The 27760-nt window shown below is 38.7% G+C and overlaps 1 protein-coding gene across 1 annotated transcript; it reads left to right on the forward strand.

Moving 5' to 3' along the window:
• Positions 1-5360: 5360 nt before the first annotated feature.
• si:dkeyp-34c12.1 (uncharacterized protein LOC570187 homolog) lies at positions 5361-10229 on the forward strand. The gene is made up of 8 exons (XM_044188574.1): positions 5361-5655; positions 5744-5813; positions 6123-6247; positions 6402-6500; positions 7202-7392; positions 8370-8427; positions 8503-8565; positions 8709-10229. Exons 1-8 carry the CDS (start codon positions 5485-5487, stop codon positions 9312-9314), a joined length of 1383 nt encoding a protein of 460 aa, XP_044044509.1. The 5' UTR covers positions 5361-5484; the 3' UTR covers positions 9315-10229.
• The last annotated feature ends 17531 nt before the right edge of the window (positions 10230-27760 follow it).

Raw genomic sequence — 27760 nt, forward strand, 5'->3', positions numbered from 1 at the left:
TCTAATTTTATGAGTTTGTAATCCAGAGTATCAGACATGCATCTCGTGTCTCTTCAGCAGTTTACATTTAAGGCTTGAAGATTAAATGTGCAGTGAGTGCAGTACACTATTAAGAAACATGGGTTTTTCAGCCTACAGTGGAACATGGGAAGTGACTCAGCTGTTCTGACTGCAGCTGTAATGAAATGGAGCGCACACCTACGCAAAAAATTTGCCTCAATGTTAAAAAAACACATTGGATACGATTGTCATAAACTCAAACAGACGGCTGACTCTACTTGCTTGAAACCGCAAGTATGTAATTCAAAGACATTATATCAGCAAATTAAAGAAAATGTAACAAATGGTGTATGAGGGTTTGCAAAGCTCTCTAGCGATATATATATAAAATTGCTGTATAGTGTGTGTGTGTGTGTGTGTGTGTGTGTGTGTGAAACTTTACAATAGAAGAGATAATAAAAAGCCACAGAAGGCCAAGAGTATGCAGGGTTTTATTCTGACACCTTCACTCTTGGCATAATGAATATACTCTGTTGTAATTCTATAGTGATTATAGCCCATACTGCTCGTGCTATAATTTTGCATTTTCCCACAATATTAAGAGTAGATTCCAATAAAGATAAAAGCTATTCACAGACGTTTTTCACTCTCAGTAGAGCTCCTAAGATGAAAAACTGCTGAAATCATGGAGGAGGACTTTTATGGAGTTAAGGAGTTTCTTTATCAGATGAGAAAACTTGACTGCAGGAAGCAGAAAAAAAGAGGAAATGTTCTCTAAACCCAGAATAACAAGGATTTGCAGAGTAGAGTGTGCATGGATGGTATTTATGGCTGATCTTAACCTCAGTAGAGCCGTGATTTTTATTTCCCACTCAGTGAATCAATGCAATACACAACAGTATTTCACAGCCTCAACTAATTACATTTCCCTGCAGACAAAACACAAATTCGGGATATTTAAGGAGGACTTTATGAGTGGTGTCTTAATCATAGATGGCATCCACATTATGGGCAGTCTAGTCTTAATGAGCAACCATGTTAATGTTGTTTTGTTAGTATACTGCCTTATAACCAACACTGAGTGATTATGGAGTGTGACTGATCATGGATTTTGTGTTTATACAACACACACCCCCAAAATCAGCCAAAGTGGGAGTGAATTTATATATTTCTGTCTGTATTTATAGTCCACTGATGGATAAGGTTTACAGCTTGGGGATAAATGTGCTAATATATTTCATCTGCAGCTCTGTCAAGCATTTTAAAAGCTATGTGAAGTAACTTAAGTATGCACTTATGTATATAATGCAACTACATGCATGCGTGGTGAAATTTCATATCTAATGTAGTGAAAGATACAAGTAAAAGCAGTACCTGAAAGCAGATAAACACACCTGAGCTCAGAGAGGACAGTTTGTGTGGGAAGGTTTGTTTGGGAGAAGGGAAACTGAATTTGGGCAAAAATCGATCTTTCGTATGTGGATATAAACAACGAGACTGAGACTAGACCTGAGATTAGACAAATGACTGAGGCCACATTACTGGGAATTTGAGCACATGCACAAAACACACATTATTGTCAAGTCCAGACATTTTACAGTGTAAGTCCCAGGCTGGTCTGAAGCGTGCAGTATCTTTACACTTGACACTAATCACAAACATCACAAAATTAACCTCACTGACAGCTCTGAGAGCAGCACGACAGAAAGTGCAGGCCAAGAAGTTTCCAACTAGCCATCTTTCATCACTCGCAGATGGTTGTGAGTGTGTGTGTGTGTGTGTTTAGTATTTGGACATATGTATTGCACGTGTATGTGCACGTGTGTGTATCTTGTTACTTTACTCTCATTCTGTTCATTCACTACCATATTCAGTCAGTCGCCTGCTTCCTTCAACTCAGAAATGTATCAAAAATGAAGTCATTTTTATCGCATGTTGATTAAAAAAAGGTCATTCTTGCTTTTATTTCATCTCGTCTAGACTACTGTAACTCAAAAATCAATCTCATGCCTCCATCCTCCTGTATTTGATCAATTAATTGTGGCTGTCCGAAATGGATCCAGAGAGGAATAATAGTATAGTTGAACTTGAAAGTTCATTCTTGACCTTGGAAACAGCAGTTGATTTAACAGTCTCACCACAAGGTCCAATCAGTAGCTGTACTGGAGCTTTTGATCATATTGAATAATCTTCCTCAGCAGATGAAAACAACTAGGCATCTGCCTTTGTTTCCTATTATTTATCTTGAAAATCACAGCAGCTGTTTAAATGTCTGCCCACCAAAAGTGGTTTCTGAATAAACAGGAAATGAGAATGGGGCCATGCAGCTGCAGAATCTTAATTTTTATCATAGGAGTTTCAAGAGCCAGCGAGTTACATCATCATCTAAACCAGTGGTTACCTACGTGGGGTCAGGAGATAAATCTGAGGGGTTACGAGCTGATTAACAGAGGAGGAAACAAACTTTCCTCTCATTGTTGCTATTTTCTAGTCAATTAAAAGATTATTTTACTGCTCCGGGGTTCTAAAGGTAAAATAAAGGATTGTTGAACTTGTCACAACTGGTAGACATACAGTACGTGACCAGTGATGATCACAAGTAGACATTGCTTTGTTTTAAGGGGTCACAAGTCAAAGAGGTTGGGAACCATTGTTCTAAACACTGCTCATATTTCAGTAAGTATTTGATCTTTCCCAATCACCTGTCGGGGCCTACATCCTGCAGTGCAGTTTATTTTCATATGCAACACGTGCCACAATTTGCTCTTTTACTGAACTAAGACGTGGACACAAACACTTTCAGCAGTCCCATGCCAACTCTCCATGCTGAACTGCAGTAAATTACATCATTTCTTTTGTTTCTTGTGGATAAAAGGCTAAAAACTCCATCTTCCTTATAGTAACGGCACTAACCCATTTTCCATTAGTCTCGGAATAAGTCAGAACACCTGTCTCTGTCCAATTCTCACTCTGTCTTACACCCATAGCCACCAGGGTGCTGTTTTATCAGTCCCTTTACGACATATCTGCTTGGCTGGTTCATGTCGGAGCAGCTGGAAATGGCCTTTTTGGGACACTTCTCTAGGCACCGGAGAGCTTTTACAGAACACAATGGTCGGTGTGGATTTGTTATGTGTCATTGCATGTGTGTACAGGCTTTCAGAAAGAGACTGTGATAGTCTTAATGATGTCTGGGAGGCTTTTGATGTCAATGAAAGTGGGGTTTGAGTGTGTTTGTTTATGTGTCTGTACTGCAAAAGTGCTTTGGGGTCATTTAAGATTTTTATTTTTAAAGCATGTGGGTTCAACTTTCTCTGGCAACATTGGCTGTGGTTGCTGGACTATAAACTTGTGCAGTTTTAATAAAGAGCAGGACAGAGCTGCTAACATTAGCCAAAACGCTAAAAGCATCAAGGACTGATTTCCACACAGTAGGGAAATATTACACAGTGGGTGTGCTAGTCGTGTACGGGGTTTTTATTTACGTAACCTGTAACCCCACAAACTAATGTAGTTAGCTAATTATGGGCTCTTTGGCCTTGGAAGTAACACTAGGTCACTGTAGTATGCTAGTTAGCTGGGCATGCTAACAATTACAGGTTACATTAGAACAGAAAAACACACAGTTTAATCTATTCCTCTCACTTTTGCTCTTGTGTTTTTAGTTTTGGGAAAAAAAGACACAACCCTCTGAATTAAGCCCCATTTCAACATAAGGAGGAATCTAACATTTGACAGGCCTCTCGTACCTAGCTATGGTTGCTAAGCTATCAAATGAATTGAATTCTGGGAAATAATAGTGTGTTTTGTGAAGTTCTTTCAGACAAAGTGTTATATAAAATTTTGATGTGTCCACAAGGTCAAGAACGTGAGTGATTTTAAGATAAACACACATTTTACTTAATCTACAAGGACACTGCTGTTAAAACAAGTTTTCAGTAACAGTGTACCACCTGCTTAACATTTCCTTCCAGTGAAAACACATATACATGGTAGAAAGAGATACTTACACCAGAGAGGAATTGTCGGTATGAAGAAGATGAGGAAAGTCATTTTGAATTTAATTTTTATTGAGGAATGATTTGTTAGCTGTAATGTAAAACCATGCAAATGTTTTCCACTTGGCTATGCCAAGTCAGTCTCATAAAGCACCAATTTATCACACACACAGATACACACCCTCTCTGACCTCTTCCTCCTTCCTCTCTCCCTCGGCATTATGGGAGCGGGCAGTTTAAAAACAGAGGTATTTACGACTCAGCACTCTCCTCTAGAGTTCCTGGAGCTCCACAAACATGTGGGACTGGCAGTGTGACACCACCAGCTCAGTTTAAAGATAGACAGGGTTTTGGTTGGCTATATCTGGCTATTTTGTATCAGGGTCCATCTCTCTGTCTGCACACCTGCCTGTCTATCTGTCTGTCTTGTGCAGTTAAAGCATTTTAACACATATTTTTCAAGCATATGTGAAACCGTGTGACATAACTATGGTTGTAAGAAAGAAAATCAAACACAAAACAGCTTCTTATTTAGAATTGGATGGTGATTACACCACTGTTACTTTAATTAAATTGAGCTCTTAATGGAGCCACAAGTATATCCCTATATCTGACAGTGTTAATATGATTCCTTCTGTATTTAATTTCCTTTAATTAAGTAAAAGTAACTAGTAAAATCTGAAAATCCTCAATTACAAGTTAAAGTCCTGAATTCCGAATTGTCTGAATATGTATTGTGTTTAGTGGGTTGTGGGTAGTTTAACATGTAAAAAAGTTTTTAAAATACTCATGTATCATATTTTTTAATGTACAATCTAAATGTGCAGAGTAACTAGTAACTATAGCTGTCTAATCTGTCAAGAAAATGGTAGTGGAGTACTGTATAAAGTATAATATTTGCCTCTAAAATGTAGTAAAGTAGAAGTTTGAAATAACCCAAAATGGAAGTATTGTAAAGCACTTCAAAATTGTACAGTACTTGATACTTGAGAATAATCAAATCGCAGTTTGGTCACATTTATATTTAATTTTTTCATTGTTTATATATATATATATATATATATAATATATACACACACACAGTAGTAGCAATAGTAGTAGTAGAAGTACTGATGCAGTATTATACATATTTTTAAAAAATGGTAATTTTTCTTTTAACTGTTGAAAGTATTGAAAGTATGCAAAAAGTACAAATTTATAAAATTTGCTATTTGTTATCTCAAATAAAAACTTTCAATAACTTTTACCTGTGCTTCAAAACTAAAAGAATCTGTCGCCATCTACTGGTCAAATGGAGTAATCAGCCAACTTTGAGCCACAGGTGAAAACGATGCAGTGATTATTAAATCACAGCAACTACACCTGTTTGGACAAAAGGGAGTGTGGTGGAAAGAAACAGCAGAACTGGAACGATTTGTATGCAGGACATACAGCTTCTTGCCTGTTTCTTTTTAATGTGTTTTTAAAGGGGCAAAGTCAAGCAGATATGACGGACAGATATTTTGATATTTTGAGAGACAGCGGTCATACAGGGAATTACATCCCATCAGGTCGACAGCTCCCCAGAACCCCTCCTTTGATGGATGTTAAGAGACACCTGGATTTTTGTAACGATGATCCGAATGAGGAGTGGGAGGAACCCCCGCAGAATATGGAGGTACATGCAGAGATTGTGTGTTATTTCACTGCCCTCTTTATCAAACTGTATCTTATTGTAATCACATGTTATCTTACTTCATCAACAGGCAGGTGCTAAAGGTCAAGATAACAACCAAAACAGGACGTTTGATTTCAACACTGCGGAGACAAAAACAGGTACCCAGTGATCTGTAGAGTATAGTCCGTTTGTTTTGTATGATTCTGTATACTGCTTTTAAAGCTCCCTTGCAAATCACACAGGGAATAAAAGCATTCATTGAATGTTGAACTGATGTTGAACAGAAGTCAGTTACTCATTGTGCCTCATTCAGCAGGAAAATGACATGACATTTTTGGTTCTATGATAGTGAAAGCTTGTAAAGCTACAGTTTTAATTGCAGTTATTTTATCTTTATGATGTACCTCTTACTTGGTTGCTGTACTGGCTTTTTCCTGCACAAAATGTTTTCCTCATTGTCTGCTCAGAACACATTTTTGAACCAAATGACCCTAACTCCATGCTGAAAGGGATGAAGGGTTATCAACTGACACCAACTGACTTGGAGTTTATTAAAAAGATGAAAGAAGAGAAACTTATAAAAAAACTCCAGGTATGTCTGGCTTTCTCACACTCTGATGCTGCTTGATTACAATCATGTTCTTCATTTGCAACTTTTATTGCAATCATTGTTGTATAGTTTTTTTTTTTTTTTTTTATTAAGATGGCAGTGTGCTGATGCAATGGCATATTCTGACTGTCCTCAGAGAGACCTGGAAGAGGTGCAGAGGTTGTTAAAGAAGGAAACGATGACCGCAGAGCTGGTGCATGCTTCCAGGGAGAAAGCACAGGCTGAACTCAAAAAGGTGGGTCTCTTTTTGAATTACAGTAAACCAGGAAGGTGACGAAGACAACAAAACTCATGACTACAAGACAGTTTTTCTCTTGTGCACGCAAGTGAAAACCTTATCTCCAAAATGTCAACTTTTCAATGATGTAAATTTGGCATAAAAAAAATATATTAACTCTCGGTTTCAAATGTTTTCATTTCAAAGAGCAACCACTTCATGATTCCTTGTAGTTCTATAGCTGATGCAAGTGCACATCTGACCTTTTTACCATCATAATAACTCTCTGAATGTTCAAGCCTGTGTCTGGTAAAGGCATTTTTACGAGGATTTTATATTGCCCCTGAAATGGCATTATTTTCCAAAAATTGCTTTCCCTTCAAGGTCACGATGGTATAAATGTGAAGTTATGATGATGGATTCTTTGAGATCATTCCTCTGGCATTTACAGTCTGTTAGATAACGGTGGAAATTCACAAACGACGTGGGAGCTGATGACCTCAAAGGTTAAGAGGCAGATTGGCTCCACAACTTCAAACACAAGCCCACTGAGCCTGCAGCATTTTTTTTCTTTATTAACCTGAAAACATAGCACATACCAATATATTCACTAATCATAAACTTGTGTGAAAAGCGTGCAGTTTCCTTGCACTTGAAATGTAGTTGGAAAGAAAATAAAAATTAAAAAAAAAACCTGCTAAAGCTGTTTTTTCTATCAGTTCCCATCCTGTGAGGAGCTCACTGAGTGGGTAAAGGTGGTCCTCAAAATGACCTCAAAACTGCCGTTGACCGAGATAATAGACCTAGACGACAAGTCTCTTCTGGCCATGGTGACGAAAGAGAACCTCCAAAGAGCCATGCATGAGAAAAGGATTGAACTTACTCGGATGGAGAAGATGGTGGCAAACAAGTAAGCTGTGTGCCCACATCTTGAGTCACTGAAGCCGGTCAGTATAACACTTTAAAGGATCATGCCAGTGTTTACTAATGTATTAGACTATTTTGTTTTTGTACTACTGCCAACCATTTTCCAAAGCATACTATGGTTCTTAAGGTTTTTGCTTTTTTACCCTCCAATTAGCGATTTGGTTTCTATTCAGTACAGTAGGAAGAATAAACAAAAGGATGCTTAAAACTAGCTTAAAGTAAAAAGTCGACTGTCAAGAGCAAAGCCAAGAGATAAATGAGAAGATCTATACCATTCATGTCTGTACGGTAAATATGAAGCTGCAGCCAGTTAGCTTAGCATAGCATAAAGAGTGGACACGAGGGGAAACTCCTGGTTCTGTCCAAAAGGTAACAAAATTCACCTATCAGCCCCTCTAAAGCTAATTCACATTTTATCTTGTTTGTTTTATTAAAAAAAACCAAAGAGGAAAATGACTTGTTGTGGTTTTATGGTGTTTCCAATCTTTGTGCTAAGCTAACAGGCTGGTAGCGGAAGCTGTATATTTAATGTACAGAACGTGGCATCAATCTTAGCTAACTCTCAGCAAATAAACATTTCATAAAATGTCATACCCTTCCTTTTTAAGAAACTCCTGTGGAGCTCAGTTTGAATTTTCAAGTTCTTGAATTACAACAATACCTTGAACAGATGGGTGTGTAGTCTTCTATTGTGGTGTATTCATGCGCTCGTGGGAAGCTCAAACACACGCAATTTGATAGCAAACAGCAACATTTATTTTTTTTAACGCAGCAAGCCCCAGAACTTCATTGTCCTTTTCACTACACTGATTGCTTATTGATTGCTTCTTGGGTTCAATTTGTCCATCAGTTTCTCATGAATGCAGAGAAAATATTGTCCATCTACACTGTACATTTTGTAACATTTAATCTCCAAGCAAAATATAGGGTAAAATACTAACAAGGACTCCTCAAACACAGGAGGGAGAGAGAGGCCAAAGAGAGAGGGCAGCTTGAAAAACAAATTGCCAGTGAACAGGTAAGAGGCTCCAATTTGTGTAACATTTTATTTATTTATCTGATTAGTGATACTTGACTATTTATCGGCTTTCAGCTGAAGATACAGGGGCTGATGAGCCAGTTATCTGACCTGAAATCTGAACTTGCACAACAAGAGGTGAGCACCTGATTTGATCTTAGCTATACCCATACATTTTTAGTCTAAACACTTGGCAGAGTTGGTTAAAAACAATTTTGCATCCAGTAACTGAAAGCTTTTGAGGATTTACTGTACTCTAAAGAAAAAATATGGTTTCACAGGAAGCCATTAAAGCTCTTGAGATGCAGATCAACTCCCAAGAAGCACCAGAAATCCAGGTGAAGGCAGAAGAAGCAGATACCTCAGAGGAACTACAAGCCACTAAAAGCATGGTGAAACGTCGAGGAAAGGAAAGAAAAAAGGCTGTTAAATCTACTGAGAAGTTGCAAGACACAACAAACCAGAGTAAATCAACAAAGAGTAAACACACAGACAATAAAACAGACAGTCAGACCACTGTGAAAGATGAGCATGCAAATAAGAACACAAGTGAAACTTTGACGACAAAACAGAAGTCTAGAGCTGCGGCAGAGAGGCTGACAAAGTCAGTAAAAGCAGCCAAAGAGCCACAGAAGAAAGTCGAGGAGCAACAATCAAATCCACAAAAGTCCGTACTCGCTGCAAGAGGGAGAAGAAAGCCTCCTGCGACCACACAGACCGTAGCTTCACAACTGAAAAATCAAAGTAAAGTGAAAACTGGGGAAGCTCAGTCCACATCACAGCAGGCGGCCCCCTCGCGCAGCAGACAGAAAGCTGCAGACGATGCTGTTGAGGAGGCACCAAACGCTGGTCTGAGGAGATCCAAGAGGATAGCCAGCAGGAGGTGAATGTGTTTGACTGTTGAGCAGCTCCACTGGCATTGTTTTTCTCAAGAGCACTTTAGTGGTAGTTGATGCAGACTGCTGACACCACACCTCCTTTTTTAGGTCTTACTAGATTACATTAGGTGTGGCTCTAGAGATGGCAATGATGGTCAGTCCACCACTTTGGTCCAGACTGAAATATCTCACCAACTATTAGATGTATTGCCATAAAATTGGTTCCTAGAGAATGAATCCTTACAACTTTGGTGATCCTCGGACTTTTCCTCTAGCGCCACCTTGAGGTTGACATTAGTGATTTTTGAATGAAATGTCTCAACAATTGACCATGTCCTCAGGATGAACTAATAACTTTGCAGATCTTTTTTTACTTTTTATTTAGTGCCATCATCAGGTCAAAATTTTTAATTCTAACAATGTGTTTGGTTTTTTAATTTCTTTTTTTTTAATGTTTTATATATAATTTTAAAAATCTGTTGGCTTTTTTTTTTTGTTTTTGTTTTTTTTATGGGAAAAAATAAAATGGAACTTCACTTTCATGTTTGGTGCATGATGCTTTGAAGCTGATGCTAAGCTGTTTCCACTAAGTGTACAATAAAGTAAAAATATGACAATTATAAATCAAAGACACCTTTTTTTTTCTTTTTTTTTTTTTTTTTAAGAGTGGATGCTTGCCATCACAGGAGCCTGAAGCCCAAACCCTCATCACAACTGAATTAAATGTGATGTCTGATTTGTGGTTAAAAATGAAATTCCTTCACGCTATTTTTACAACTTGACCCCTGCAGCACATGTCACAAATGGCTCTCTAACTCTTAAGCATGTTTAATGAAGTTTTCTGTAGATTAGTAAAATGTAATCGTAGATTGGTACTTGTTAATGGTGTGAATCCTTTGATTTCTGTAAACTTGTGAAGCTAAACCCACTTTCTGTAAGAGCCGGCGGACATTTTCACATCTCATCTCTGTTTTACTGTCACAATTGGAAAAGAGTCACAAGCGTTGCTGAATCACTGCAGTTTCCTTCCAGTAATTCTTGGGTGGATGAGCAGGAATTTGGGTGAAACGTTGTTAATCTTTAACTCCCAATCAATCGGTCTGAGCTGGGGAAGAAGGAAAAACACCCCACGTTCACTATCCGTGAGTCTGGAGTAAGAAGAAATTGTGCTGACAGTTGGAATGTTTCGAGGCACCTTCTTAAGTTACAAATTAAGTTTGAACTGACGGTCAAATTTGTTCGTCATTTGCTAGGATTTGCTTCTCAAATGGCCACAGTCTTGACAACCGATGTAACATCTATCTTAACAGCTGAAGTTCTGTTATGTTTTTCCACCTTGGGTCTCGATCCTTGACTTTTCCTGCAATCTGGGAGGCTCAGTTTCAGTCTGACTGTAATCCCCAGAACGTGAAGAGGGATTTCCCTTTTTTTTTTTTTTTTTTTTTTTTTTTTCTTTTTTTTTACACACACAGCCTTGTGGCACTATCTTCATGGGGACCCATCATTGACATAATGCATTCCCTAGCCCTTCCCTTAACCATCACAACTAAGTGTCTAACACCAACTCTTACCCTAACCTTAAACTAATTGTAACCCTAAAACCAAGACTTTACCCTCAAACAGCCCTTTTAAACTTGTGGGGTCCAGCATTTTGGCCCCACAAAGCTGTTGGGACCCCACAAGTATAGTGGACTCCCAATTTTTGGACCCCACGAATATAGTAAAACACACACATCTCTGATTGGTGAGATATTTGTCTGACGGTTAAGAAACACACCCGGCCAAGACCAAAGTAATACAAGCACAGGGTGGGAATCGTGGATCCATATCCTGCCATTAAGTTTAATTGTCTAATATCAATAAAGTCAACTTACCTCTTCTGCAAACTTATTATGAGCAATGAGTTTATTCTAGTATGGGTTTAGTTTTGGCTGCAGAGTTCATCACCTTATTTTTGTTCCCCTGTTATTCCTGCATTATTTCTGTTTTCTTCTCTGTGGCTCAGCGTTCCTCCGAGTTTCTCTGCTTGTGTTTGCCAAACCTGGAACCGTGAACTGATTTTCAGAATCGAGGCATGGGAACATTACCTCAAATGCGTCAATTTCAGAAATCAGATCTTGTTTACGGAAGGAGTCCAAGCAGACAGCCGGGATCCTGGCCCGAGGAATTGTGGGTCATGGATTATATACAAATTGCTCATGTCTTTCGCCTTGTGGCTGGATAAACTTCCCTCTCTATTTAGGCACTTATGAATTGACCAACATTTTTCCTATTTACAAAATAGGCATACACAGTTTTAATGTATCAGTAGCCTCATGTCGTTTAGTATAGGCCTAATAATAATAGCTTATAGTAGTCTTGAAACTATATACTAGTGCTATAATGCACAAAAACTGACAATAATTGATGGTACTTCTGCTACATTATGAAATGTACCAATTCTTTTTTGCTATGGTGCATTTAGTGTAAGCCATCACTAGGGGGCAGTGCTATGGACCTTAACCCTCCACTGCACAACATTGCTCTGAAGCAACTAAGTCTTGTTGACCGTCTTGCTCTCCCATTAATAAATATTTAAATTCTTACATATTGTAATATCTGATGACATGTTTCTGATTAATCAAATGAGGAGATGATGTGCGGGTAATGTTGCATTTTGGGCTCATAACACCCTTTAAGAAAGCAGAGCCACATGTGGCACAGTGCAGGCATGTGCATGAGTCTCTAAAGAAGCGTAATTGTTGGTTTAATGACATTTTATTCAGAGGTGAAAATTTTCATTAATGATAGGTGTATTTTGATGAAATATGAGCACTCAGGCCAATGTTTTTGCTATAATACTCACTGGCAATAATCAACACAGGTACTGATTAAGTGGTTGGGGTCTTTTCCTGCTGATGGTGAGGACAGCGAGCTTGAGGGCCGTGACAGTGAGGGGGAATGGATCCCACAAACAGCTTTGAGAGGCAGTTATGTAGGTTTCACCACTACAGCCAATGCACAGAAACCACACATTCTTGGTCTCCATAGAATTAGATATTCCTTAAACCAAGAATGATACATATTTACCGTTTATGATGGTACAAACAGCATTTTGCAAAGTGTAGGGTGGAAATAAGAACCAGGAGAGAAAAACATGTATCCATTAACATATAGTATACTTGCTTTATATTTCAAAGGTTCATAAAATATTTATGAAAAAGACAAACTAAATTGTTACATAACGAAACGAGGGACTATATGCATTTTCCAATATAACTTTTCAAATGTTGCTGGTTTTCACCTAATATTTGCTCCACAGAAGTCATATTTTTCTTGGTTCTTGTCCTGAGGCAAAACATGTGGGTGGGCTGGGTTTATCAGAAGACACAAATCTTACAACAAAAAAAATAGTTAAGTATAATTCATGCAATAGAGGGCTAACATCTGTTAAAACATTAGTGTCAAGGTTAGAGAGCACCGTTTAGCAGAAGAATGTCTTTGGTGTGACGTTATTTAGTTTGACTTTTTGCGTGCCGTCCTGAACCATCTGTCCTCCCCGTGACGCTTCTCTGTTTAGTTTGGACACCAAAGCAAGACGGTCCCCAGTCCCCTGCCAAGGAAAACCCTGTAAAAGTATATTAGTGAGAGCGAGGGCTGAGACCAGAGGAGGTTAGGCCTGTGACACATGTATGAGCAGCCGTGCCAAGTCTAGCAAGGCAGGAACACATTTGCGCTCACTGAATGCATCCAAATCTCAGTGTGGAGGCAAAGTGTGAATCCTGCTGCTCAGTTCTTGGGCCAGTTGCACTAAAATCCTAAACCGAGAGAGAGCACTTCACAAGAGGACCCGTGTCTTTACTGTGGTTTCCAAAAGCCAAAGATGACCGCAGACACGAAACAGTTTTGGTTTAATCATTAAAGTGAAGGGTCTGAACCACATGGTCTCTAAATAATGTGATTGCCATGGAAGAACATTGGTAAGAGGAGAAAGCTATAACTACGACTAAATGCTTGATTAATTTGGTGTTGCAAAAAGATCCACAACTTCAATACTGTCACAGCAGCTTATAATAAATCTGTTCAACATACAGAATCAGCAAAAGCAAAGCACAAGAGCAAAGCACTTGTTCCTGAAGTCATTTGTTTTGCTCCATTGCGTGGAATCCACCAGGAAAGGAGAAGAGAGGAAGGAAGGGTGTCTTGTACGTGTTCGGAAAGCAAAATGAAAAATAAAATGCAATAGACTAAACATTTGGACAATGCCTGCATTTGCACAGACAATTTGTGGATAGTGAACATGTGAGGTGAAAATGAGGTGAAAATATTCTTCAGATTTGTTCAAGCCCCCAAACCCTTTTTGTCAAACAAGCATCCACCTCTCTTAACAAGGGTGAAAAGGGAAGTTCTCCATGGGGAGCAACTCACTGCATTATCGCCTTTTATTATCACATTAAAGGAATCATTCTCCACATGATATACCATCAGTTTGTAATATCTATATTAGGAAGTAGAGACCACCAGAGTGGTGGAGTATGCAGGCATGACTAAAGGAGTAGTCTGACATACTGGAAAATGTGCTTATTTGCTTTATGGCCGAGAGTTAGATGAGAAGATTGACACCACTCTCATAACTGGACGTTAAATATGAAGCTACAGCTGGTTAGCTTAGCTCAGCAGTGTGAAATACAAAAAGTTGTGGTTTTACCGGAGGTTACGCGTCGGGACTATTTCTTGGCTACGCACAGTCAATTCCTGTAATCTCAGCTGGTTGCCTGGCAACCTTACAGTGACAGCAAGACTTTTTTGTATGGATTAAACAAACAAGATAACGTGTTAATTAGTGAGCTTTAGAGGTGCTGGTAGGCCCCTTTGGACAGAGCCAGGCTAGCTGTTATCCCCTGTTTCCAGTCTTTGTGCTAAGCTAAGATAACCGGCTGTTGGCTCTGGTATTGATCTTCTCATCCATCTGTATTTCCCAAAATGTCGGAACTATTCATCATTTAAGAGTGAATGTATCGAAAGACAAAAGTGTACGGTGATGGCGACATTATACTGACCCTCTGTGTCTGTGAATCCATCACATCAGCTTTATTGGTCAAGGACGTCTGCACTTAAATGACAACGTCTTTGGTGGGCTGAGTGAGGCACATACTGTACTGTACCCCGACAGAGATTAAGATGTCCACAATAGGCAGCTCATGTGAAAAATACTAAATACCAGTAGCCTTAAAAAGGAGGCAAACTGCCTCCACCCGCACCTGTAGTCAATTAGTCCCTCTCTCTGCTGTATCTCATGTAACAGACTCAAGTGCACTTAAATCAGCTGAGTGTGAATTCTCACATGCAGGATTACTTGATTTGACTGTACAATGCAACCCATGTCGGACATGTTAGATTATGAGTGTCCTATCACAGAAGCCATCAAATGTATAGATTGTTAAGTCTAGATACAAGTTTTTGTACTTGTCAGATGTTGCATTTTAACATTTCTACTAACGAAAAGAAGCATTTCAAATTTCAGATTAGATATATCTAATGTCATTGCAATGTCTCTGGTTTGACTCTGCCCATGGACCTCTATTGCCCAGCAAGAACAATTAAATATCCACAGGTAAAAGTACTTCACATACCTCCCAAACAAGCTCAAAGTTTTTCACAATGATCATCATCATATTCTGGGAGCTTTAGAATCAATTTTAAGAATATTCAAAATCCGATAGCAGCTGTTAACAAATATGTCACCTTTTTAATCCTGACTATATTTTAAGTTGAACTGGTGTCTTGTACGATAGTTATGGACTATCAAACATAATTTCAGTGGTGTTTAACCAAGATCAAACAGGATCTCCATATTTTGTGCATGTGTGTGACTGAGTTTGAAAGAGACTAGATCAAGCCAATAAAAACTTGGTCTCCTGGCAAATGAAGAGAGACTCAGTCAAAGCTGGACAAACAGGGTCCAGAGCTGAGCTGCTGAGGAGGCACAGACCCACTGCAAAGACCAACAGTAGTCGTCTGCCTTTGCTTTTCTGGTCTGGCTATGTTCTTATTATCATTCTGTCTCTGTTTTGACTCTCTGTCTTTCTCTCACATTCTTTCTCCAGTCTCATGTTTATTCCTGGTCCTCGAAATGACACTGAAACGACGCTGCCAGAATCCTCTTGACATTAATATGATGTGAGGCAGGGTGAGATTAATCCATCAACGCTGTAGCACTGTGTTGTGAGAACTGATGGAGTTGATAAAGTCTCCCAGAGATGGCTGACTTCAGCTGTTTCCGTTTCTGGAAGTAATTTCGCTGGATAATAAAGAAATGTCAGTGTAACCTTTAGATACACATATTCCTTTGTATTTAAGGGACATTAGGTGTCCAGTGGAAATTTAATGCCCCTTAAATATCAACGTTCCTTTCTTGAAACCATGACCAAGCTTAAACTACGTTTAGTACTTATTTTTACCCAAACCATGCAATTTCCTTAACCAACTCGTTTTTTTGTGCGTAAAACCTGAGCAAACCTTCAGTTTTATTTTCGTAACAGTGATCTGTAACAAATGATGTCGTCCTGCTGATGGGGGTGTCAGATCAGAAAGCGCTTCTATGCGTTGTTCTGGAGGGCAGATACAAAGAACGTACGATCTTACTTATTACATTTTTAAGCTATTAAAATCAGGACAAAACCCGATACTTAAATGGCCATATGAGGAATGTAGTTTCATAAGTAGTAGAAAAATTATAAAACAGACTAGAACTTTGTGAAGCATTCACACTCGAGGAAAGTTAAATTAGACAATATAACAAGTAAAATAAGGTGAAGATTTAGCAGGAGCACTTTAGAATAACGGATATGCACTTTATTTCATAAGCTGACATTTCATCGTGCCTTTTTTAGAGCTTAAAAGAGCTTCCAGGGCCTGCTGATGTGCAAAGTTATCCAAAGAAAATAAAGTAGTTTATTGAGTACAAATACAAGTAATAGCCTTTATCTCCTCACGCCTCAATTATTGTAACAGCCTGTTCACTTGTCTTAATCAAAAAACTATTAAACGACTGCAGACTGTACAGAACTCAGCAGCTCAGCTTTCAACCAGGACCAAGAGGTACGACCACATCACACCTGTTTCAGCCTCTTTACATTGGCTCCCTGTTGGTTTTAGGATTGATTTTAAGATCTTGTTTATTACTTTTAAGGCTCTTCATGGCCTGGCTCCAGACTATATTTTAGACCTTGTAATCCCTTATGAACCTTCACGTACTTTGAGATCTTCGGGCAGGGGTCTTCTGTCTGTTCCTGAGTCCAGGATGAAAACAAAGGGGGACAGAGCTTTTGCCATCAGGGCCCCGAGGCTCTGGAACAACTTGCCCGAAGAAATGAGGTTGTCTGAGTCAGTGTCTTGTTTTAAGTCTCTTCTCAAAACGCATTTTTATCGGAAAGCATATCCTGATTTTACCTGAACTGGCGATTTGTTTTGATAAGTGCTCTATAAATAAAGTTTTATTATTATCATTATATGTATTTATACAAAATATTCAATGAGCCCCAAAATTCAATGCCTTGAACCCAGTCTGGGATTAATTTCCCCTACTTCTAGAAGTAGGCTGGGCATAAGAAACTCACAGGGTCAACAGGAAAGATTACATCACGTTATGGGCAAAATTTCAACTTGAAAGCAATTTAAAGGTTGTAACAAAAAAAATAAAACAGACCAAAACTAATTTAGACGCATCTCCATGCTTGTTACCAAAAGGCTTCTTAGCTGGAGGCAATCACAACAGTTATCCACACTCTGGCATCAGAGTCTCAGCCTGTGTGGCAGAAGAAGGCCAGGGTCAGTTTACTTGGCTCCTCAGAGGAATGCTGGGAATTGTTTGCACTGTCTGCTTCAACTTCTGCTGCTTCTGGCCAGCTTAGTTTCGCTGTTTCTGGATGCACACACACAAACACACACACATAAACTGAATTGATCAACTGTGTTTTATGTTGAACCCTGTAAAGAGCACAGTGGCTTTGGTGCAGCCTGTTGGTGTCTGAGAGGCTTTGGAAGTAGAATTGTGTGTGTGTGTGTGTGTGTGTGTGTGTGTGTGTGTGTGCGAGTGCTTTTGAACCCGTAACAGACAGAATCTGGGATCGCAGCATCCTGGTCTGGTTGGCGAGGCGTAAAAGTGAGCCTGTTTTGAAGATATTAATGCAAATATTTTGCCAATTGCAGAAATAAAACAGGGCTTTGCGGCTTCATTTGACACACAAGCAGGAAGGAATTCAGCTTTTTTTTGCCTCAGTCACATGCACAAGAAAGTATTTCTGTTCAACATCATGCTCCCGCACTTGATAAATGTTCCCAAAAACACATGACAAGACTCTCTAATGATACTTTCAACTGTTTCACAACATGGGGCCGAAATACCTGTGGTTTGGTGCTCTTCAAACTTCAAAGCCTGTAATGTGCGCTGCAAATTACCCATGGAGGAGGTGGCTGTAAATTCTCACCCACCCACTACAGCATGACTTACAGAATAGGTGGGAGAAAAGGAATCCATCATTCATGTGAAAATTATCCCTTAATTAGTCTGGACAGCTCTGACAGTCATGTTTCATGGAAAAGAGACAAGATTTTGGCTCATTGTCTAGTTTTTCAGGCTATTATATTTCATATCTTTGCCTCCAGCTGAATGAATGTCAGACAGCTGCCATTCCTGACTCCAGAGAACTAAAATGAGCTTGTTCACATTAGAAAATAAAAGGAAGTGTGCACACACCCAAACATTCTGACCAGGCTAAAGAATTAGCCTTATAGTGCCCCTTTTGGGTGTGCCTGGTCACAATCTCACTACACAGCTGGTACTGGAAGTTTGGTGATGTATTAAGTACTTGCAGGTTGTACAGTGGCTAGTTTTGTTTGTGGCAAAAGGGATACTAAGAGGAAAGCTGTACTGATGTTGCTTCATATTCAGTAGAGCAGGATTATATAGAATTGGGTTCTTTCATTTTAGACTCACTGGTTCGCTTTGATCCCACAAAGGTCCTACATTTTGCTGTTTAATATCGATCAGGGCAGAGAAGGTCAAATCACACTTATCAGTAGTTACACTAGCATGTCAGTGGCATGCAACATGCCTCAAAATATTTCATCAAATTGATCCATGTCATTTTGAAAAATAAATTGCATGCATCTTACATACCTGTTGCCAATAAAGCCCTTTCGATAAATCGGCGGGGCGGATATTATCTTTATTGGTTTATCGCAGAAATATCTGTACCAGTATATATGTCTGACCCATTTCAGAGTACACTCACACATTTATTTTTTAACCATAAAATATCTTGCTGAGTACATATTTGGTCAGAATTGTGACCAAGTGGAACAGGGCCAGATTGCCTAACACTGAAGCTTTTCTATTTCATTTTGGAAACATGCACCTTTACCCGGAATGTATGTTCAATGAGGCAAAGCCTCTATGAGACAAATATGCTTGTTAACATGTCATTAATTTGTCTTATTTTCAGCCATATTAAGTTTATGTGAGTGTGGGAATGCAGAGTTTAACATTTGTATGGTGTTCAAAGCAAACATTTATTCGATCCCCTGGACATGACTTCTTGTTGCAGGCTAATTCCTGAATCCACACTGTACTGTTCTGCTACTATTCCCAAAGGAATGCTATTAAACTCATGTTTATTTTCTGTTTCATGCCGTCTGGATCCTTTTATAATTGCATTGCAAAATAAATACTGGTTTGAGGGTGAAAGAATCACATCTTTGTGTTGAAACCTTTAATACTGCAAACTTTCTGGTCTCTTGCTGGCAAATTTATAAGATTAGTATACTTTAAATATTAACCCAAGCCATTGTATACAATAACTATGCCAATTAACTAGCCTGCAGTGTTTTGAATGCCATGATCATGAATGAATGAAAAAAACATTGTTGCCTCATTGCCATTTTAAATTTAAATAAATATAAAGAAAATGTACAATATTTAATAACTATTTTCACCAGGGTTACCTGTTCATTTTGGTATTTGTGGCATTGCCTGTTGACATTTATCTTAAACACTCATGTTTCAACCTAGCATTGCTGAACCTTCAGTCTGCGGAGTGAGGTTATAGCGCACCTCCAGCCACTCCGTGGACATACAGAGAGACACAGGGTTGGATTTACTGTGTGTGCTGCTGGGTGGGTGGATGTGGAGGAATCATGAGTGTGTATCGAGACACCTTTCTGGTTTTGGTCAAACAGCTTTCCCATGAGAAACTCAACATGGGCCCCCAACATGTCTGTCTGAAAAACGACCCCAAACTGACACAGAGTAAATGTAAGTGAAAGATATAGGACTTGCTGGATCAGCAGGCTAAGGTGTACCAATGTATTCACAAATGTGTGTATGTATATGTCCAGCATGACACTTGTGTCTTCACTGCATAACCTAAAATCTAATGAACAAGTGTCTTTTCACAAAATGAAAAAGAAAAAGAGCTATTCATCAGCATAGCAACTTTAATTTCCTGTTTGTAACATTACTCACTTAGACATCCCTAAAGCTGTTAAAAATGACAAATCCACCATAAATAACAAAAACTTAAATTTTTAAAATACATTGTGACACTTAAAAATGATAATTTAAATGTAAACGATGCCCCTTTTAAAAAAGAAGCTTTGAGCTCAAACTCAAACTTTTGCCTCAAACCCAGCAGGCCCAGAATTTGGCCAGACTGCAGCCCAGATGAACAGACAATGACTCAGCGGCTTTTCAAGCTGTGAGCAAGCTCTTTTTTGTGGATCCACCTAAAATTGATTAATTTACTTCCCACCATCAAACACCGGGGGTTTCCAGTCCACACATATCTGGCCCCTGTTCCAAGGGCAGCAGAGGAATGAAATGCAAACCAAAGTGTTTGGCTCAAACTCACAGCCAAATAAATAAAACATTTGAGAGGGAGTCTCTCCTAAAGCTGCGGTATTCTCTCGTATACATGCAGTAATCTTGACGGACAGAGGTTACCGTCACGTCCAAGGCCGATGAAGTGTGCTCAGAGTCAGATGACAACATAGCTGACATAATGTGGATGAAAGTGGGGAAAGTACTATAATTCTGTGCATATGCCCTGGAAAAGATAAAGATGTTATTAGAGACCATGAATGTCCCGTTTTATTCCAAAAAGTTAAAGAAGGGAAATCATTAAGTCCAAACTGACTTGAAGGCTCTGACATAGATATTAAATATTCAGTCTTTAATCTGTTATAAATTATTGGTATTCTGGCAAAAAATACACTAATGTATTGTTATGACTAAATGTCCATATCCTGCAATTATATTAATGGCATACAGGTACAGTAAATGTTATTTAGCCTCCAGAATATTCAAAATATGCAGTAATATTGATAATTAATTTCACTGTAATGTCATCTTCTCCAATAAAAATACATTATTGACAAATGGGTGAAATTATGTTCGTAGTCTTAAAGACTAAATGCTTTCTTTCCTTTAAATATGTATAGGAGTAATACTGAAAGTGACACATTTTTCCGGTACTTTTAATCTAATTACCGTCTAGTCCAGTCAAATTTATTTATAAAGGGTTTTTGCAGGCAAGTGAGTTCAGATGTGTGTGTGTGGGTGTGTGTCTGAGCGCCAGGCAGCATGTAGGAGTTGGTGACTGACAGACTGCAGAGAAAGTAGAAAAAGTAAACATTTATGGATCATATTCACCATTTTCATAATGTAATTACTGTAATCCTGTAACCCATTACAGTCCTGCCCAGAAACAGAATGTACACAATAGCTCTATTGATAGAGACTTTTTGAGATACCTGAATGAACTGTGTGGGTGCTTTCTCTTAATGTGGACAAAACTAAGTCATTAAAGGAGAGCTCAATAACATTGCTTTCCTCGCATGTGGAGTACAACTCAGCCTGTGAAAACAGTTGTATAATGTCTTCTGTGGCTCTCGAGGAACTTTGTCACGTCTGAGAAAATAACCATGATGATGTCATCTGGGTTATCTCAATTCAGATTTTTAACAGAAAGCCTGTGTGTTATGGGGGTGTTGAGTTTGAAAGATGTACTCTGCATGCGACTCTGACATGTCCCCAAACTTTATGGAAGTGTGTTACTAAATCAATTAAAGACAAAAAACACATTCAAAAACTTTTATCGCTTTCACAAGTGTACTTTTATTTTTATTTCCACTCTTACTTGGCCTAATATTGCTTACCTGACACCAGAGTGAGATACTCTGCTTTATTCTGATTGTAGAAAAAGTACATAAAAGCTTTTAACTGTTTCAAATAAACAAGTATGAAAGATATAACATATAAATTAGTGTTTCCTTCTCTAGTGGCATCAATAATCCAGAATGTAATGCAGCTACAAGACAATGTTGTGTGTTAAGTGAGGTCAATTATTTATATATTAATTATACATAGTTAAAGAAAGAGCTTCTCTGCCTCTTTTTGGGGCTGCATTATAGGAAATGTAGGAAGTCAATAATACATTGTTAGACAAGTAATGTTGGGGAAAAGCGGCTGTGCCAATAATAGTTAATAACAACACTTGTAGAAACATTTTACATCCCAGACTGATCATATCTAATGGTGTAACAATATGCAAAATTACGCTATAAATCTCCCAGAAACTAAGCGAATCCAACCATTTACTTCAGCCAGCAAATTGGTGTAAAATAACTAATTAATTCTGGTCTGATGAGCCTAGACGATTGCATAATGCTTAGGAAAATATCCACAATGGGATCCATACACAGTGACACAGACAAAGCAAGAAAGGGGGCTTACAGCACACAGTGGAGGTGATTCGCCTCCCTACAGCCCTGCTTTTTCTTTCTTCACTACAGACTTAATGACCACAGGAAATGTTTGTAAAGGCGGTTAACGGCTAATGATGCTTTTCCTGTGATATCACGTGGAACTGACGCGCTTTGGTTTGCTCTGTAATTGGTGCCTGACTTCACCAAAGGAAAATACACGGTGACAAAATGAATAAACAGTATTCTGTTGCCTTTCCACCCTAAGTGGCACAACCACTCTTGCATATTATGTTTTCACAAGCTGTCCCACATAGCATGCACAGTGAATGGCTTACTCACTGTGAGACGTTAACGAAAATATTTTACCTTAATTAATTAACGTTTTTTTAGAGCACAGGTTTGGTGTTTGTGAGGGCTCTTTATTTTTTCAAAAAGCTTACCATACACTACTGTAAATTAAAGTTCAAGACAGGTAGCTATTACAAGGTAGTTTGAAGAAAACTCTCAAATCTGCCTTTTTATGTCTGTTGTATTTGATCTAAACACTAAGGTGATGCAAAGTATCATTAAAGTCACAACAGTGCTTCACAGTTCTCCTTTTAACTAAGCCTGTTTGGATACAAAAACTTCTTCAGTGTATTACTGTAGCATGGTTACTGTTCATCAAAAACAGATTTCTTGTGATTTAATTAAATGCATGTTCTTGGAAATATAATAAGACAGCCGGGACACCGATCTCCGAACTCTGGTTTTTGGATTGTTGAAAATGTTCTGTTAACTCAAAGCACATAGTACATGCTAAAACCTCATCAGTGAATGATACATTTTTGTTTTCTCAGCAGGGTTCATTTGACTGGTTTGAGTTAGGCAGTTCTTAGATTTATTCGTATACTACTTTAATGCAAGTTAGACAATTGCACAAAAAGAGATATTGACTCATTTTAAGCCTAAAAAGTTAGCCACCCTCAAGTTTATCTGAGAACCATTGTCACCTGCTGACACAAAAGAGGAAAACATGGCTCAATAGGCCTTCTTCATGAAGATATTTTGCCATGTCTTAGCAGGAAAAGCACAGATGTACATAATAAAATGAATGATGGCTGAATTGGAATTAGCTGCTTCAGTTTTAGGTTCTGGTTTTGTGCATGCTGGCTCACTGTCATGGCTTACAGGGAGACATTAATGTTATTAGTAACACCTGCAAGTCAAAAAGACTGCTGTCAAAAAGGCCTATGAAGCAAGTATTAAGACCGTAAACGGTTCTTTGAGATTTTCTTTCCCTGTTGTTGTTTTTGTGTTGCTATTGCTTCACTCATCCCTTCATTTTCAAGGTAAAACGTATCTTCCACAAGGCACAAGTTTCCTATTGGAGTAAAGGTTTGGATCTGTTTCTCGGTCAGCCATGTTTTTTTTAGCAACACTAGCGGTACGGCTGAAGGGATGGCAATGTCTGGTCGGTCAGTCTCTTTGGTCCAGACTGAAATATCTCAACAACTGTTGGATGGATTGCCATGCAATCCTATCCAGACATGCATGGTCCCCTGAGGATTAATCCTAATGATTGATTGATCCACTGACTTTTCCTCTAGCACCACCATGAGGTTGAGATTTCTGTTTTTTAGTTAAATGTCCTGACTGTTGGATGAATTACCATGAAATCTGGTACATACATTCTTTCCCTTCTCAGTTACTTCCTTAACTCTTCCTCGAGCTCCATAATCAGGTCTAATTTGTAATTTGTCCAATACTGGTTTATGACCAAATACCTGCAAAACTAATTCCCATCAGCCTCAGTTGTACTTTGTGTTTACTCTTAATTAGCAAATGTTAGCATGCTAAAACGCTAAACTAAGATGATGAACACGATAAACATTGTCCCTGCTAAACATCAGCATGTTAACATTATCACTGTGAGCATGTTAGCATATTTACATTAGCATTAAGCTCAAAGCACTGCTATGCCTAAGTACAGCCTCACAGAGCCACTGGCATGGCTGTAGATTTTTCAGTCAATTAAGATGATTTCATTCCACTGCTATTTGTCACTCACTAGAGCCAGTTACAGTAAGACACAGTCAAGAGCTCAAAGGAAAAGTGAGAGGGCTAAATTATTTTCTTTGAAAAAGTCTGTGCCAGACCTTGTGCTGTTCACACAGCCTGCTGGCTTTAATGAAGGGATGAAGACAATCTCTTGTCTCCAAAACCTTTTGTATCCGGTTGCTCTGTGCTCGCTGTCCCTCTGCCAAACTCTCAAACCATATCCACCAAAGATGGAGAGGAACATTCGCGTTGCAGCCCCGACTCAAAGCAGGCTCTGAGACGACCGGATTAACAGCCAGACAGAAAAATTCGGAGGTAGTCATGAGAGAACAAACAGCTTGTCACCGCATTAAGTAACTGGTTCCAGCAGGAATCGGCGGGTTTCCTTGTTTCACTGTGAGGAAGTACTGCAGACAGTGTTGACTGATGTATAACCTTTACTTTGTTCACCATATGTATGTTGTGACTGGGAACGTATACACAGTTCTGCCTCATCGCATTAGGACCATTAGCCTTCTTGCCCCACAGCTGTAACTGGTATTTACTTTGCATCGTTTCATGTAATGACATCATGTAACTATAGTCAGGACCCGCATCTGTTGACGACTAAAGTCTTTTGGAGCCAAATTCTTAAAAGTGCACTCCACTAATGACAAAAAACAGATCCAGAATGTAAGACCGAGCTCTGTTAGCCATTTACAAATTAGTGCGTGTGCATGTGCACACACATCAAACTTATGCAGACTTTTTTACTTCACCTAGAAAATGGTTGTAGGAAAGTTGAAAGATGTCACATTTCCACTTTGGCAGGCTACCAAAAAGAGGTGACAAAAGGAAATCCTTCCATATGAGGCAGGCAGTTTTATTTTGATGAGATGAGGACTCAGTATGGCACAGTATGGATATGTTTTTGCTGTTGAGTTTCTTAGATCTATCTATGTCTGACTGTCAAGCAGTATTAGTATATTTATTTCCTTTAGCATTTTAGGAAGCAGAGTTAAACACTAAAAGGTGTATAAATGGAATAATGTTTCATTGTGCTGACTAACTGATACTTCAGAGTCATAATTTACAGTCTTAGCATGTAATCTGTGCAACTATTTCAGAACTGACCATTCGCTAAACTGCACCTCCCTCAGATACGGCTGCTACACAGCTGTCAAGTTTTTAGTTTTCTCGTGTTACATGTGCAGTTTACAATGAGAAAGGTGGCAGATTTACTACTTTAAATTCTTCATTCTTTATTCTTCGTCATTTTTGACATACATGCCAAAAAAGAGTGAGCCTAGACTGCATGTCTGAGGAAAAATGTTAGCATCCTCACCAGATGATGATCCATGCAGAAACACGAACGTAACTAACTATAAATAAAGGAACAGCATTGTTCTTGTATTGCAGTGAAGAGCTAGTTAGTCCTAGTATTATAGTATTAAAGTATGATAGTGAAAAATGTAAGATCAGACTAGATGAGGATTTGGGGAGTGCAAATAAACACAAAATCAATTAAGTCAAAATGTTCTGAAGATCAACTAAGAAAAGAAAGATTTCATTATTTGTCAAGAGTAAAAATGAAGCACTGGAAGAAACTGGGACTAGTCAACTCCCTGAAATGCAAGAAAAAGAAAAAACGCTCTTCATTTAGAGACACATTTGCCAAGTCAGTGGTCACATTTTACAGAACCCGACTGATTTGAAGATTGTAATGGCCGTGCTTGTGAAATAGGTCATTGGCTCCAGTCTGAATTCTCACACTTTTCCAGTGATCTATTATGAAATGCCAGCCCACAAATTTTAGCCACAGTCTATCAGCACAAAACTTGATTGAGCTTTAACATTTTTCACAGCTGATCCTATTTTCCCTTCCTCACTCCTGAATGCTCAATTATTTCCCAGGTCCAGATTTCTCTACTAAATAACCAAGAGGTGCACTGGAGGAAGGGGAAGGTCTGCATTTTTCTGAGTCGTTAGGTGACTTTTTGAGATGTTCTAACAGACGGGTCCGATCAACGGCCAAAATCGACAGCTGTGGTGAGTCTGCTAAACGGAAAAAAGTCAGACGATCTGAACAGAAGCTAAGAGTGGTGCTCAAATCTGTGGTGACACAACTGGAGCCAGGGTACACTGTCGAATTTTCTTCCCTTCTCCTGCATCTGGGTCTTGTCTTTCTTTCTTTGAGAACACTGAGAGAACAAAAATTGTCAAAAACCCTTTGAGGCAGCCAAATCAGATTGGAGGACAGTTTGGACAGCTTTACTCCAAAATATAGTTTGGACATATTGCTGTGAAAACCTTGTAGATCAATTTTAGGAAAATTAGCGGCGTGTCTCTGTGGATGACAACATCATTCGGTCAGTTGTTCCACCACTTTGGTCCAGACTGAAATATTTCAACATCGATTGGATGGATTGCCATTAAATTTTATACAGACATTCATGTCCCCCTCAGGATGAATTGAAGTGATCCCTTATCATTGGGTCCAAATTTTAATTTGTCAAATAATACGACATAATGGTGTTCCCATCAGCCTCAGCTGTACTTTGTGTTTAGTGCTAATTAGCAAACTAAACTAAAATAGTACACGTTAACATTATACCTAATAAACATCAGCATGTTAGCATTGTAACTGTGAGCATTAGCATGCTGATGTTAGCATTTAGTGGAAAGCACCACTGCTAAGTACAACTTTACAGAGCTGCTAGCAAGGCTGTAGCCTCTATCTTAGTGTTTATACTGATACGTAAGTTCAAAAGCTAAAATCAGTAAATAGTGTGATTTCTGGTCCTAGATTTTACATTATTATTGCTTAGTTTTGCAGTTTATAGTAACGTATTTACAAATTTGAGCATTCGGCTGACAGAACCAATTGTATCAGCTTTAAGAATCACCATTAATAGAAACAACCTCTAGTGAGGTGATCGAGGATAAAATATAGAATGTATTTGATGCGACTATATTCCTGTTACCCTTCGAATGATCATATCAGAAAGATGTGCCAGGAAAAGAAATGAAAAAAGCGCCACGAAGAGTTGATTATGTTTTTTCCAATGTCCACTTCACTTTATTTCAGTGTTTTTTAGGCTTTGGATCACAACATATTCGAAATCCATGCCCATTAACAAAGTATATTTATTTCACTCAATCACATGGAAGCCATTTCATAGCTGCTGCAACATGAGGAAAAAGTTAGGGCTGTTTGACAGGGCATGCTTTTAGTTTTGAGAGTGATGTCCATTGATAGTGCCCATTTTTTAAGGCAGAAACTTCCAAAAATAATGTAAATGTCCTACAGGAGTCTTACCTAGTGAAACATCACGGGGAATCAGGACATATATGATATACAAACCAAACTCATGTTATTGTAACAGTGCATCCACCTGTTAGCATTACTCATGACTACGAGTTGCCAATCCCAAGATGAAAGAAAGTTGATTGAGGAACAGGAAACAGGGAGTAATAAGAGTCATTGCCAAGGTTTTCTGCGGCAACTTGGCCTTAGCTTTGCAGGTTAATAAGTACATGAACAGGAAGTCTGCATGCAGACAGGTATGAGGTCAGTATTTCCACACAGCTGACTGCTTGTTGTTCTCTCTGCTGGGAAACAGTTCGGTGCTCTGGACTTCATAAAATTGAAAGTGATGATTGCAAGGTTTAAAAGTAGTCAGGTTTGTAGG

The sequence above is a fragment of the Siniperca chuatsi genome, linkage group LG24, assembly GCF_020085105.1.
Source record: "Siniperca chuatsi isolate FFG_IHB_CAS linkage group LG24, ASM2008510v1, whole genome shotgun sequence".
NCBI classification, from domain to species: Eukaryota; Metazoa; Chordata; class Actinopteri; order Centrarchiformes; family Sinipercidae; genus Siniperca; species Siniperca chuatsi.